The following is a 15,502-nucleotide window of genomic DNA, read 5'->3' as shown; positions in this document are numbered from 1 at the left end:
CCTTGGATAATATCCGGTGTTGGAAATTTAAGCTACACGTGGAATTCACCTCTGCGATTTGACGACAGTCTTTAACGACGCATTCCGGACTAACTCAAATTGTTGTTTCACCTATTTTATCCATATTTCCTTTTTGCCAATTTAATGAAGCCAAATGCGCGTTCCCGTGAGTTTAACGGAATGGATCAGCGTATAACCCCGGCGGATTTTTTCATATCTCAATTAAATTATCGCGCAGATAAACTATTCCTCTTAAATCATATGAACAGAGAATCCTCTGCAAGTGCGAGTCTCTCCGTCTACTTTTTTCAGAATACACTAATATCCGCATAATTGGAATCGAAATTAAACCCAGTCGACGTGACGATACGTTGCACGGTTTGCCCAATGCGTTCCGGCCAATCGAACAGCAGAGCTCTCTCCCTCTCTCTCTTCTCTCTTTCTCCCTCTCTCTGGATTCCCCCGAAGCTGAATTGATAGGAGGTTGTGGATGGCCACCTGTGATAATTGTAACAATAATTGTCCGAGATAACGGAGAACGAATCGAACTACGCCGGGCTGCGTTAACTGTATAATTACAGATACGAGCGGATACTTTTGGTTTACCGGTCGAATCGCGCAGTTCGCTTGATCCGAGGAATTAAAGGTATTGCGGTAGGAGAATTGTTCCTGCATGCGCAACGTGCAATCTATGAGAATATAGTTTTTCCAAGGCCTCTATTCCTGGCCCGATCGTGCTGGCAAGAAGCAGAGAGATAATTCACAGCGCCTCGGCGAGTATAAACTTGTGAGTTAATATTTTTGAAGCTTCCCAGAGACCGTCGACTCGGTTTTTATACCCAAGCACTCGACTCGGCAACAAGAAACACTCGTGGGGGAAAAAAACTGGGGAGCCCGCGTTCTTCGAGTCTAAGTCACTTTGCATGAACGGGAATTTAATTCTGGGATTATTGTAGTCTCGTGATTGACTCAAAGACGACGACGCGACGCTGGATTGCCGAGGAAAGCTCCGAGGCGATTAGAATTCACGCTACGTATTCCCGACCTCTGAACGAGCCGAAATAAAATGAAATTAAATAAAGCCGATCCGTCGCCTCTCGCCCGGTTGAAAATCGTATCGGTACTCGCGAAGAAGTTGAACCGGAGCGAAGGCGGAATAATCTAGGCGACAAATTGAAACATCTGTTCGAGAGTCGCGAAGCACCTTCATGTTTTATAACCCTCTCTGTAGCTGTGCGAATTCCATCTGTCGTCCTGCTGATCAACGTAGATGTACCTGCGGGACGCTTCGTCTTCGAATTTTGATTTCCTCCGGGATATTATCCAGTCGCGATATTCGTATACCGTGAGGTTATCTGCGAGGTGATGATAAAGGACCGGCAATATTTTTGCGGAAAGAACGAGGAACCGTCGAGTTGTGTAGAGTTTTCACTCGTTTTGAGAATCTTGGAAAGCGAGCGAGTGAGTTTTCAAATGAAAGTAAAACAGTTTGGGTGATCAAGAAAGTTTAAAAATTTTCCTTTACCATTTTGAACAAGTGTAATATAATCAAAAAAAATTAAATAAAAATAATCACAGCGCGAGTCGCTGGAGGTTTTTATATGTATTTGAGAGAGAACTTTTTCGGTAGATTAATCACCGGGAAACGAATTGGGGTGTTTTTAACATCGAAATAGAGGCTCACGTGTAACACGTAGATCTAATAAACCGATAGCAACAGCGTTATTTATACACGATGCTTTTCATATATTAAATTATCAATTAGTTCGACAAAGCCCGCGTCGTAAATCAATAAATAAATATCGCGCCACGTAATCCACAAGGCACTGTACATACATTTGATAAAAAAAAAAAGAAAGAAAACGTACGGTTTTTCACCCTGGCCATAAAATTTTTACTCGTGGGTGTTTATATATAAAGTTTATTCGATGCTGCATTTGGACCCTCGGTTATTAAAAATTAGGTATAATATTAGGCATATTAAAAAAGCTTGTTGCATATTTCAAAACGATTTATTACCGTATGCGGAAATCTACTGGACGCCGGCTTTTGGAAGTTTATTCGTTAATAATTAATGTCATAATTAAAGTAATATTAGCCAAAATATATAATTATACGATCACGATACTCACTTCGAAAGTTTTTGTTATGAAACAAGGACGTGGCTGCAGTGCTGCTTACATTAATCCATTAACAAAGTTTACCCACGCTTATAATCGTGTCGGATTATAATTATTTTGCCATCCTTGTTACATTCCACGTAAAAGTTGCGGGATTCTTACATAAGTAGGTAAAAACGGACTCCGTAACAAATCCTCTGATGATTCGCAAAATTGAAAGAACTGTAGTTACATAACATTTACGTCATAACATATTCTCAAAGAATTGAAAATACGATCTGCTTTCCTTCAATTAAATTTTCGATATTCTCACCGAGAAAACATGAACAACGCAGTGAGAGTAGAGTGCTAAAAGCGAATGACAATCCTCTCTTCCTCCCACGAAAATTGCGAACCTCGTTTTTCCACAATCGGTCCCTCGGCGATACTCTAAAATAAAAGCTCGTTCCACCGACCGACTTCTCTCGAAATTTTATACTGACCGCGCATTGCCGTAATACCAACCGAACTGTTTTCCTTTCGGTCTATTTCTAGGTTTAAGGGTTCGCCTGTCGCACCGCAGGAAGCATAAACGCGTCTCGAATCTCCAATTCAAATGAAACGTCACAGCTGCCGAAAGAAGATTAAAAAACGTGTAATGCAAAATGAAAAGCTGAAAGTTCTAGCCGACTCTACAAAAGCTCGTATTCCAATTGTTCCTCATATCGGCGTAAGATTCTTTCGCGACCCATGGTTTCTGAATCATATTTATACACGATCAAATTTATCGACTTCATGCAACTTGTCAGGTTCGTTTGGTATATTCATCTTTGGATTCATCTCCGTTGAACGCTTTTGATTTCTCGGACCGCAAGGTCTTGAATCGATGTTTTGATAAAGCTAAGTCTGGTTCGTCATAACATCGGAGTTATTATTTCGTTCCTCGACGTCAAACGCGAGTTACTCTGAAATCCTCGTTTTCCGCGAACGATACGATGGTCAAAAGCTGGCCGCATTAATAAAGTAAATAACCACGTCGAATATTGGTAGCTGCACCAGATGCCAGCCCGATATAATATCTGGGCAGCATCGTTGTAAAACGTATTTGTCGAAATCAGACTTATGTACATACGTCACAGCGTTGACGAGTTATATTTTCCAACCGAACGCAACTGGACCTTTCCTGCTTTAACCCCGTTTTGATTTTTCTGTCAATAGTGGCGCCCTTCAGAGAAAATTGACCAGCACCACAGAGCGAGCTGGTAGTTCGTGATAAAAGAGGGAACCTGGAATTAAGCGTCAGGGGTTGGGGTCTGAGATCTGTAAGCCTGGACCGGAATGTGCTGTACAACCTGGCGGAAGTCCAGACTGATGCGAATCAGCTGAACGCTACTCTAACTTAAGCACTTGTTGTACGAAGTAACGATGATGAATCGCCACGAGAACATATCGGACTTGTACAAGAAGCTCAATATAACCGAAGAGGACATCGACTACCTGAACAACTTCAGCTTCCCAAACCTTCCGACGACTAGGACGACCATTTCTTCGACCGAGGAGAAATACTGCTACTGCAACGGTGTCGTTCGCGACCTTGCCCTCTCCTACAAGGTTTACCACGGCTACGTTGCCCTGATAGTCTGCATATTTGGAAGCGTCGCGAATATGCTGAACATCGTCGTTCTCACCCGGAAGGACATGGCCTCGGCACCCATAAATCGCATACTCACAGGACTCGCGACCGCCGATATGCTCGTCATGTTCGAGTACGTTCCATTCGCCGTCTACAAGTACCTCATCCTTCCGGGACACAAGGTCTTTCCTTACGGATGGGCGGTCTTCGTGCTCTTCCACATGCACTTCGCCCAAGCCCTGCACACCATCAGCATAGGATTGACCCTCACTCTTGCCGTCTGGAGGTACATCGCCATCAGGTCAGTAAACCCTAATTTACGAACGAATTGAATTTATTGGAACCGTTGACGCGACTCTTTCATGTCCTCGCATTTCTATCTCGTACGACTTGTCGTTGGTCGTCGTAATATGACGAGAAGAAATCAACCTGGTCTACTAGGCTTGCACTACCATGGTAAAGCCTGCAGATGTAATTACCTCCGGTAACAAACTGAACTCAGAAACGTCATTGGAGGCTATCAACATCGTGCTTGATGCGACGTAATCGTTAAAAGCAGTTGATAGGATCAGATTCGTTTCGGAGACTGCGGTGGATTTTGATTGAACCAGTTTACCTCGGTGTAGAATCGCCTTTGATGGTATACATTTCACTGCAATCGCACCACCTGACCGCTGATTTTCCGCTTGAAATCGGAACCCGATCGCCTCCGGGTTTTCGCTCAAGCTGACCGCAGCTTACAACGAATGAATTCCACATCGTGACGAGGTACTCGATCAGGAATCGGTTCGGAAACGATTCCAGCGATATGGTGGCGTGATGACAATCCCGTTGGACCCGTGCCACATCTCTCAGTCATGGTGGCAATTAGGTAATGTCGTGGAACCGAAACATTGCCAATGCACTATCGATCGTCCTCGAGTTGTACACTTAAGCTTCACCCTCGGAGGTGATCCCTGTCCGATTAGGGTGCGGGATTAAGGTTCAGTTTTGGTATCTTCGAGCGCATTCTCCCCAATGGCAAAAGTTTCCGAGAGTTAACGTGGTGAACCGATTTACACGGCCCACCAAAGTGAAAATGCTCCTCGTGCTCTTCTCAACCCCAGACCGTGTTGGAAATCCATTTTTATTGACTTCCTGTCCACCGCGATAAGGACACGGAGAGCAAATGGATTGAACTCATTTTTTCTTCCTTTCCATTCCTCTTGCCTCGATTCGTGATTCGAGACCACAAGCCAAGCTGAACGGCCTCTCTTACTCAATTGTCACTCCCCGAAACTTCTTTCGACAGTTTAGGGTCTGATCAAACAGATGTTCTCTAATGTCGCGTCAAGTTGACAAAAAAGCACTTTGACGAATTCCCCGCGATCGTGAGGTTTCGCAAGCCCCAATTCTTAGCTCGTAACTCAGCTGTGTGGTCGTATCTTTGGAAGGAGGATCATTCTCCAGTGCGTACTCTATCGAATATTATATATTTTCCTAACGTAGGTCGTAAAGTTATTTCGCGATGAAGACGGCTTGGGTTTGTTTTCTCTGCCTTAACGGACAAGATTCATTCCGGAATATTAACGCGTCTCTGTTTTTTCAAGACGATAATCGTACCGCCTAAGTGCTACGAATCTAAAATAAATTTGTACGAAATAGTGGCGCTCAAAAGAAGCCTTCATAAATTTTTCATTACGGTTGGATATGGCCGAGTCTGATGGCGCGTGTTGCGGTCCTTGGGATCCCGATTTTTCAAGTTTCCAACAAAGTTTCTAGGAAAGTTAAACAAAAGTTTGATTTCGGCACTCTTCCAGCCTTCAAAGCCTTATATGGTCCTAGCAAAACGAAATAAAAGATGAGGTGAAAGGGACCAGACAAATAATCAACGGAATTTCAACACCGACCAAGTCACCCTCTTCCAGAATCGTAGAATCGTTACGTTAGCAGTAATAAATTACGACTAACATATCAAATTTTAACCGGCTAGAAGGAACAGTCAAGAGTCGTTTCGGGTGGTGGCAATAATTTAGGGTCAAGTCGAAACACAATTAAGCGGTTACTTATATTACTACAGAATAAACTCGAATAACGAAGATTATATAGACATATAGTTGGCCATCCCGTTATTGAAAAAGCCGACAAAGTGCAGCTGGAATATCATCCCCGACATGGTGAGGCCAAAGTATACATTGGATAAAATACAGGAGAAAGTTTTGATGAAAAGTAGGAAATATGAGCTGCGTAAGTAAATTATGGAAACGTCTGCCGAGTGAAAACAGTCCCGTGCGTCAGACTGGTGGAAAAAACTTTGGTAAAAAGAGTGGCGAGTCGGCTTGCGGAGGATGCCAAGGTGGCAGAGATAGCTCGGGCAATATTATCCGAAGGATATAGTGTTTCTCGACGAGGCCATTACTGTGCGGACCGTTGACACTGCAGGGTTTACAAAAAGTGGTAGGCGTCCGACAGAGGCGCCGGCAGTGACATAAGGGTTGATCAGAGGTGTAAACAGCGCGGAAAGGAAGCCATCGAGACCAAATTTCACAGAAACGTTAAAAAAAAAAAAAGGGTGGAAGAAGGATGGTCAGGAGCGACGGACCGCCGGAATTCACGGTAATCCGATCGCCTATCGACTCAACGACGCAATTTATAACGCGTGAAGAGGTCCATGGCGCGAAAAACGCGTCTTCCGATTCCGGCGTATCACATATTACATGAGCGCGGGGGGAGGAATTGGGTTCGTATAAATATTTATAAATCCGTTAACATCGAGTTCTCCTCGGGCAACTTTACGACACGAGTGGAACGCGGCACATACTGTTCCCTATCAAAGGTGACGTACGGGTGGAATGGTGGCCATAAAAATACACCGGCATAATGCAAATTCCAGGCTTCGGTTCGGAGGGGAAGTAATAACTCTGCATACAAATTGGCATTCAGAGAGGAAGCTCAGTTCTCACATACCGGCCAATCCGCTTGCGGTTGTAACTTTTTGAAACGCTTCCACCCGGTTAAACGATTTTAATTTCCGCCATGAACAAGTACTAGCTTTTGGACCATTTCAGGTTCCCGCAACACAATCATGCCTGGTGCACTGCTGCTCGGTGCAGAGTCGCACTCTGGAGCAGTTTTCTCGCCCCTTTCATCGCCTGCGCTCCAAGCTATCTGGTCTTCGGGGTGAGTTCACGTTATTTACAGATTCTGATTTACAGAGTGAACCATTTTTTGAAATATGCTCAAATACATCGAAAACTAAACAAATTAGCGGGAAAGACTTAAGTTGGGCTTCAATGGGCCCAGCAAAGGCCCTGGACCCACAAACTTGGATGCTCATGCGATGAGCCTCACCTTCAAATACAACAACTTCTGTCCGAAGCATTTTTCAATTTAATGCAGCTTACATAGTTTTCGATATTTTTGAGCAAACTTTTTAAAATGGGACACCCTGTAGGTTCGCGGAACAGTGATTGAAATAAATCGTCGGGATGACCAAATCCTTGTCTGCAGATCAGGGAGGAAAGGCTGGAGGAAAATGGTCGGGTGGAAATACTTTACTACGTCGATGCGATGGACGCAGACACGACGGGAAAGGGCTTCCTTATTCAGTTGAACTTTTGGGTGTTGGCCGTAGTCGTCAAGCTCCTTCCCTGCCTGATTCTGACCGTCATTAGCTGCTGGCTGATCAAAGCCTTGTACAAGTAAGCCAGCTGTAGCCCTTTTACTTGCATAAAAATCTCTGATCGAGAGAAGAATTTTCGAATCTTGTTATCGGTTGTAGATAATTTTCGAATTTTTTTCGAACCGTCTACTGTTTGGTATAATTATAGAAACATTGGCCATTAAATAGCAGCAAATCCGATGTTTTAGATGTGGATCTATTTCTGATATGACGTCACTTTACTGAATCGAACAGACAAACTGTAATCGTGGAACAAAACTAACGCGTCTTTGTTCACGAGTAAAAGCTCAGAGTTGACGGGTAGGTCGAGTTTTCGGATCAGATTGTTTGTGTCAAGGGTTTCAAAAATATGATTCTTCTATAATTTATCAACCTGATGCGGCAAACAAGATGACAAAAGTATAGTCATGATCATCCATGCACTTCGGGCGATGAACTTCTCCGGCTTTGCTCTGGTCATACAATATTAATCTTCCATATGGTAAAGATTTATCCGTTTTTATGGCTTTGTTACCAGTTATTGCCATCGTTTGATCCAATTTCGGCATGATGTATAAAACCTAATTGTAAGGTTATGACAACACGTGGTACAAAAGTGATTTGATCCACGCAAGTGTCTACTTTTAAACAACACAAAGTGTATCGAGTATGAAACAGTTCTCTCTAAAACTTGCTTAAGCGTCGTGTTTTAGTAATTGACGTGAGTGGCAGCGAAATTGTTGATTAAAAAATTTTACAATAGCAGCGACGAATCGTACAGTGACCAAAAATGGTGGATCTACCCTGTTATTCTCTTTAAAGTAAATACTTTCAAAGAGACAAAAAAAGAGTAAGCAAACTCGTTGCTATATTGTTAAATATTTTTTCTTCAACATCTCCATGCAAAATTTTAAAAGGAACCTAGAAAAACGGTGTATTTCCCAAGTCCACAAATCCATTTACCGCGCATTCCACCTTCACGGATTTCCCGCCGTTGCGCTGTAGATCGATTTGGTTACTTGGGGGGGGGGGGGATTCTGGCGACCCTGGAGCCCCCTAGCCTATCTATTCAGAAATTACGAGTTATTTTTATGAAATAGTGGCGAAAAATTTCGTCACTCTCTTGACTGTCGATGCTTTTCGCTTACTACGAGACTTAACAAAGCGCGAATGAGAAAGAAAAATTGAATCTATTTAACAGGGCGAAGGGAAGAAAGCAGGCGCTGAGGGATTACAATCCGTGCGCCATTAACACAATGAAGAACGGAGGCTCCCGGAGAGCCAGTAAATCCGAGAGACGGACTGACCGGACAACTCGGATGATGGTTGCGGTGCTGCTCCTCTTTCTCGTCACCGAATTCCCGCAGGGGATTCTGGGCCTGCTTTCGGGCGTGCTGGGCGACTGTTTCTTCCGGAACTGCTACCACAATTTGGGGGAGATTATGGACATCCTCGCCCTACTGAACGGCGCCATTAACTTCATTCTCTACTGCTCGATGTCGCGGCAATTCCGGACGACCTTCGGCCAGCTCTTCAAGCCCAGGATAATGAAGAAGTGGCACCCGGCGACGCAGCAGACTGACATACAGAGCACTTATGTATGATACAGGCCTGCCAATGCCCCGATTCAAGTCAGCTGCTTTTAACCCTTCCGTCTGTTCGTTGCGTTATAGGGGGGTGCAATGCCTCGCGCTAAATGACTGTGCAAAAACTCCTGTATCTGTATTTTCTCGTGTGTTAAAAACTCGATCATCCGCCGTAAGAAATTCCTAATTGTGGTCACTGTACAGTCCTTGACTATTTTCATTTTTTACCGTAGACGAGAAATATACTTCTCGGTACAAAATGAGAATAAATGAGCTTTTTAGATGTAACCAGAAAATCTATACGTAGGTATGTGTTTTTGTTCCATTTTTTATTATGCTCAATCGTACTATATTTTCATTGTAACTGTTGCAATCATTTTTGAGATATTGTCGGCTATTTAACTTTATCGAGAAACCAAGCAACCAGATTTAATATTGCAATTACCGGAAAATCTAGTACTGACAACTGTAATTATTCTAAACAGTTAATTGTATCACATTTTCTTGTGATTCGAAGCAGAATTTTCCATGGTAAGTATAACGATGGAAACTTTCCTCAGTGTATACTCTACTTTGTGTGAAAGCATCGGAAGCTGTGCTTACTCGAAATCAAATCCCGACACTAATTCCTTTTTGCATATTTTAAATCGTAAAAGTACCTTCTTCTCTTGTTAAAGGTACGATCCTTGTGATTATTCAGGGGTGTCAAAATTTCACTTTTCATACATCACAGTCTTGAAAGAATGAAGGTAAGAAAAAGCGTATATTACTATATGTACGCAGCACGGAGAAAGCGAGGGGGATGTAAGGTGATTGACGTGAAAAAAATGTTCACTCGATTTTTAAGCTAAGAACTCGCGCTTGTCGCATGAACTTAGATTATCGAATTGCCGTCAAAGTTTACTCCCAGAATACTCGATGCACCGAAAGGCCAGGACGTATACTTATAGGCATTATGTAACTAGGTATTCGTTTTATTCGATAAAGAGCGAGCGGCGAACAACCTCGTTCAAAATTCTATCCAGTTACGACGAACGGCTGTTTCTTTTACAAATTTAATTACGTAAATTTGAAGCGTCACCGTTCGCGTAACCATCGGAAGCCATTTTTTCCCGAATTCTTACCCAAACCCTCTGCCGTTGTCAAATTGTGTGATTATATATGAAACTGATATTGCGATTATATTACAATCAATAGAATAATTTCTGCGGAATCTTTATTCTTGTTGCCGGAAAAGTTGTCGACAAGTTATCAAGCTTATCAACGATAATCCTCAGATTATTAGATTTCTTTGGCAACGGATTGTCCTTGAAGTGATAAAGAAGAATATCTGAAGCAATGTTTTCACAAGCATCGATATTGCCGTGTGTGTGTGTTTTTTTTTTTACGAACCCAACAATGTGAGGTCCTGAAATATTCCGATATTATTTCAAAATTTTTTACATTCGAAATTGAGATTTTCCTTTGTTCAATGAAATCATGGACGTGGAACCTTTCACGTCAGGGAATTGGAAATTAAAAACTTAAAAAAATGTCTCACGCAGATTTTTCAACGCAACTTCCCATTCGATTAAATTCGGTGATAAAAAACCTTGTGCGAAAGAATCCAATTCTATGGGGATTATCATGAACGTGAAAAAATAGAGTAAATACCTGAGACCGAGATAATAGCGGGTTCTTTTATTCCACGGGTCCATTTTCCGGGTGAAAAATTTTCGAAATCAAACCACAATTCCCTCAACGACGCATAAACGTTGCTAGATGTATATGTTTCGGATAGCTCTTATCTACGGAGGAATTGAAACTGTTTTAAGTATTATACCAAGGCGAGGTAAGAAAATTGAAAATACATGAATATTGGGTTAGCATGGTTACAGAGGGTGGGATGAGAATAGGGAGGGTTCGGCGAGCCCACGGAGCAGAAAACAATTTTATCCTCTTTCTCGAATGACTTTCGCTCAACCGTAGAAATCGGGTCGGGGGGATCAGCGAACGGGAAACGCGGAGCGACGGGTCAAGGGTGAATAAGGTCTGAGGAAAAATCCTTGTACCTACTCGGCACGGGTGGGGGGGGGGGGGGGGGGGGAGAAAAGTAAATAAACAGAATGAAATACTCTCCTCTCGGGGAAATTGCTTGATTGTAGCTAAATCAATTAGCTGTGCCTGCTGCTCTAATTTCATTAATGACCCACCTCTCGTGGCTCCGAACTAAATTTACCGACTTTACGTCAATTACGGAAAAATCAAGTTTCACGTTCCAAGCGCAGAGAAACGCAGTACAGATTTGTGACGATTCGATGCTTTCTCTTCTGTTTCTAGTGTTTCTTTTCTTTTTTTTTTTTTGTGGGTTACTTTTCTAATTGTTCAGCTCTCATTCCTTTTTCCGTGTATCCCCGATGATATCTGACCTACCAATCCAATTGGCAAGGTAAGGAGACGAAGACGGGCGTGTGTATTATAAATTACGGTTAGCTGAAGTCCGTTAATTATTTGTAAATTGAAAATTCGCTATTCGTCGAAATAGCAATGTGTAATGATCGTATGAATATTTATATACCTGTATGTATCGATGAGTTTGTTGAGGTGTAAAAATAATGAGTGTAAAGGAAGACAAGAGTTGAAATAAAAACGTGGTTATTTATTGATAAGGAATAAAAATTTTTACCAACGGTTAGGATTATAAGTTTAGTCTAGTTAATTATCACTGTAATGTTTTAATGTTATTATAGTCGATAATATGATTAAAGATCGATTAGGCAGCAAAGATTTCCAGCTAATGAGCCTGGCTGGAAAACTGAGCTGCTTGTAACGAGTGACTGAATAGAATTGTGTTCGCGAGTGAATTTCAAAATATCGTGGGAATATAAATATTTAAGCATTTTATCGATAGACGAGTAAATTTACGTATAAATGATAAAGGCGAAATACCAAGCTGATTTAACACTTGATATCGTTGTTTAAATAAGTATGAAATCTGATCGCTTCAAATGAAAAACAAATCTGATTTCAACAAGTTCGTGTTTTTATCGATGTGCTTTATTATGCTGAGGAGATCTACGGCATACTTATTAAAAAATAATTCGATAAAACCAGAATATTTCTTTATCCGACCCTCTCGAATTCCTCCCAATTATTCCGTATCGATGATAACCAGTGAAATAATGATTCATTCCACTTTCATGGAAGGTGGTATTTTATTTGAATAGTTTTTAAAATGTCGGAAAAATAACACTTTGAAGATAGCAACACTTTTATTTCTTTCAAATTGTTTCAAAAAATCATGCAATCACAACGCGATCTCAATTTGAAAGCTGTAGAAAGCTCTATGCATTGACTAAATTTATTATGTATGCATAATGTTATTGTTACACTCTCGGTTTTATTGTCAGTCACTTTTTTTCATGATCACCTTTTTACCATATTGACGTGAGTGGTACAGGGTTCCTTTCACTTTCGCTCAAGTTAAACGAAGCGCACAAATTGCTTTTAACTTTTCCAACCAATTTAAAAATGTTTTTACGTTATACTCGGATAATCATTACAAGTTTAAGTCAAAGTTTGACTCTATTGACAGTGCGCGTAATTTTCTTTTTCTAAATTTTTTTTATCGTTGACTGATCAGTGCAAACCAAAATCCTATTTCCGTTTATTAATATAATTCTTTATATTATTCTTATCGACATAAATGTAAAACGTAATACTGGCAGAATGATATTTTCCGCCATTTTACGCCAAGAGGAATATCAAATCAAAACGTGGCCAACGGATAAAAGCAAAGGATGATCAGTGGCGGATGAAGCTCTCTGGGTTACAGTCTGATTCCCAATTATAACAATATTGTTAACCTTTGGGATTTTTGTCCGGAAATACATGTTTTCGCATACGTATTTACCGAAGTAGCCTTAAAGCGGAACGAACTGGACCGACATATTCTGATTTTGCGGAGCTTCTTAAAAATCCTTGGCAATATTTTCCTTCATATGAGATTGATCCCGTCATCGTCGTCGTCGTCGAGATGAGTAAAGTAGCTCGTTCAAACTTGGGGTTCACAGTTACCTAAAATAATCTATAATCACTGATGGAAAATGCTTGATCCATTAGCTACTTTCAAGAAATTATCTCGAGAGTAAAAAGCTGAACTCCAAAAAAGACGAGGTATAATTTATCACACCATTCAATCCATCCAGGTCAAATGTCGTTTTCCAATAATCGGATCTGCGAGATGAATCATTCAATTTTCTGATCGGTCTCGATCAGTTTTAGCCCCCCGAATAATTACTTCAGCTCCCCGCTTTCTTCTTCAGCGGTATATTGTACATGATATATTATAATGATATATTTCATCACTGTAAATTGTTCAACATTTATCAAGCGGCAGGTAAACTTTTAATCAATATGCTTGAGCCACTCGCGAATCGCCAAACTCGCTTCCCTTCTTCGTAATCCATCAAGTACCCAACTTCGTTACCATCCCCGAAACCGCAAACTCTCTAATCCTTAAAGAGGATACGCTAATTCTCTTCAATTTTGAGGAGAGCACATATCCTGGAAGATTTGTATTTTCGTGGTAAAAATGTAGAGTACAGAACAGGTTGCGCAGATTTTTCAACTTTATTTTCGCGTACGGATATAGCTGCCGTACTAACACTGAAGCGAGTTCGTTGATAGAAATTTTCCCTTCGTGCTCGACTGAATCGAGGATTAAATCGCTTGTAACACGAGAGAGAAAAATGTACCTATGCATCCGTATCATTAGGTTGAATGTCGTTTTTCAAGTGTATAAATTACACGGTAAATTTACCACACACGTTTCATTACTGGCTATGTATATATGTACTGCCTATATATGTGGAATTCCATGCGAACCCAACCGACGATTGTTCCTCACCATTTCTGATTATGTTTAAAAAAACGTTCTTCAATTGTCCTAACTTTGAAACAGTACCCTGAATTTTTCCAGATTTTCTTTCATCTGCGTAATTATTTATAAATATTTAAAGTGATTTTGAAAACGACCTGTTCTAAAATTCTCAAAAACTATATTTTATATGCCAGATATTTCAAGACCGGGCTCATAATGGGCTGATTTTTTTTCAGGACATTTAATTTTTTTAATAAACTAAAGCATTGTTTGTACGGTCTGAAAATTCTCGACAAAATTTCTATATTTCACTTGGTACATTTCTAGACCAGTGCAAATTGTAGAGCGATAATTGTTCGTTGTTTTTTTGTTACATTCAACTTTTTCCATCGACTTCATAATGAAACTGGTCTACAAATGTCGAAAATAAAAGATAGAAGTTTTGTGGGTTTCTTGGGAATTCTCAGACCGTTTAAACAATGTCTAAGTTTGTCAGAAAAATTAAGAGTGCTAAAAAAAGGGAAAGAAAATTGACCCGTCATGGGCCCGATCTTTCAATATTTGGCAAATACAGTACAGTTTTTGAAATTCTTTTGAGACTTTTCAAAAAGTTCCTATTCGAAATAGCTCTCAATATTTATATATAATTAACTGGTTGAATAAAAAATCTGAAAAAAATGAGGGTACTGTTTCAGAGTTGGGACAGTTGCAGAAAAGTTTTTGAAGAAATTAAAAAATGACGAGGATTAGGTTAGGTTAGCTTAGGTTAGGCTTAAAAAATCCAGTCACAGGTGTCGGTAATCATCCCTCTAAGCGAACACATTGGGGGTGGAATTTTCCAGAGAAATGTCATCTCGTGACCGAGAGAAGTCAATTTCGCAAGCTCACGTGCTCTCGTCCATCCATACAAATCGCCGGTGGCAGTCGATTCCTTTCTTTGCGACGATTCGCTACTCACACAAGCCTCCATAGACGGCAAATGGCGGTCAATCCCAGGGGAGAATCAAGCTCTCATTAGGCCCAGCCTCGCTGTCCGCTTAAATTGCTCGTACCTAATTCAACCGCACGCTAGTCACCTTGATGCGGATGTTACGCCGCTGGACGCATGGTTTTCAAAAATATCATAGGAGTCAAATTATAACTCCGTGAATGGTAATTATAACGACGCTTGGCTATGAGCTCGAAATCATAGGCCTGCAAGATCGACGAACAAACTTCTCGTTATATTCTTCTGACACTGTTCAAAATACTTACGAATCGATAGTGCATTGCCTAACAAAAAGGCAAACTCAGTCTTTTCGAGTTGAGCGTAAGTTTTCGATATGATTCGTAGGTGAGCCAAATACGAAAAGACCGTTTGCTCCTTCTTGCATACGATTCTTTATATAACGAGAGTATGTTACGCGTTTTTTCACGAAGCACGAAAGTGAGGTTAGAGTCGCGTAATGTCAGATTTGTTCGCTACAGCGCATGCGCGCAGTACAGAAAATATCACTTTACACTCGTAGGGCTTAAAAGTGGTTTTTTCAGTACTCCGCGCATGCGCATTCGCAGACTCACTCAAGCGTTATAGAAACGGGCACTTTGTGTACGGAAAACACGCGTGGATAAACCCATGCAACATGCTCGCATTATATAAAATCTCTTTCAAACATTGAAGAAAAATAATCGACTACAATACTT

At 41.0% G+C, this 15,502-nt stretch overlaps 1 protein-coding gene across 2 annotated transcripts in view; it reads left to right on the top strand.

Moving 5' to 3' along the window:
* The window catches only part of LOC124219451 (G-protein coupled receptor dmsr-1), a 29,585-nt gene extending 18,545 nt beyond the window's left edge, over positions 1-11,040 (top strand). For both annotated transcript variants that reach the window (XM_046627025.2, XM_069134255.1), the window contains 4 exons: positions 3,318-4,033; positions 6,780-6,891; positions 7,222-7,412; positions 8,574-11,040. In XM_046627025.2, the coding sequence (XP_046482981.1) occupies positions 3,525-4,033; positions 6,780-6,891; positions 7,222-7,412; positions 8,574-8,976 (1,215 nt within the window). In that variant the 5' untranslated portion in view covers positions 3,318-3,524 and the 3' untranslated portion in view covers positions 8,977-11,040. The remainder of the gene's footprint in view (positions 1-3,317; positions 4,034-6,779; positions 6,892-7,221; positions 7,413-8,573) is intronic.
* The last annotated feature ends 4,462 nt before the right edge of the window (positions 11,041-15,502 follow it).

The sequence above is a fragment of the Neodiprion pinetum genome, chromosome 1, assembly GCF_021155775.2.
Source record: "Neodiprion pinetum isolate iyNeoPine1 chromosome 1, iyNeoPine1.2, whole genome shotgun sequence".
In the NCBI taxonomy this organism is placed as follows: Eukaryota; Metazoa; Arthropoda; class Insecta; order Hymenoptera; family Diprionidae; genus Neodiprion; species Neodiprion pinetum.
The sequence above is the reverse complement of the archived record's forward strand: the minus strand, read 5'-3'. Positions and strand labels throughout refer to the sequence as shown.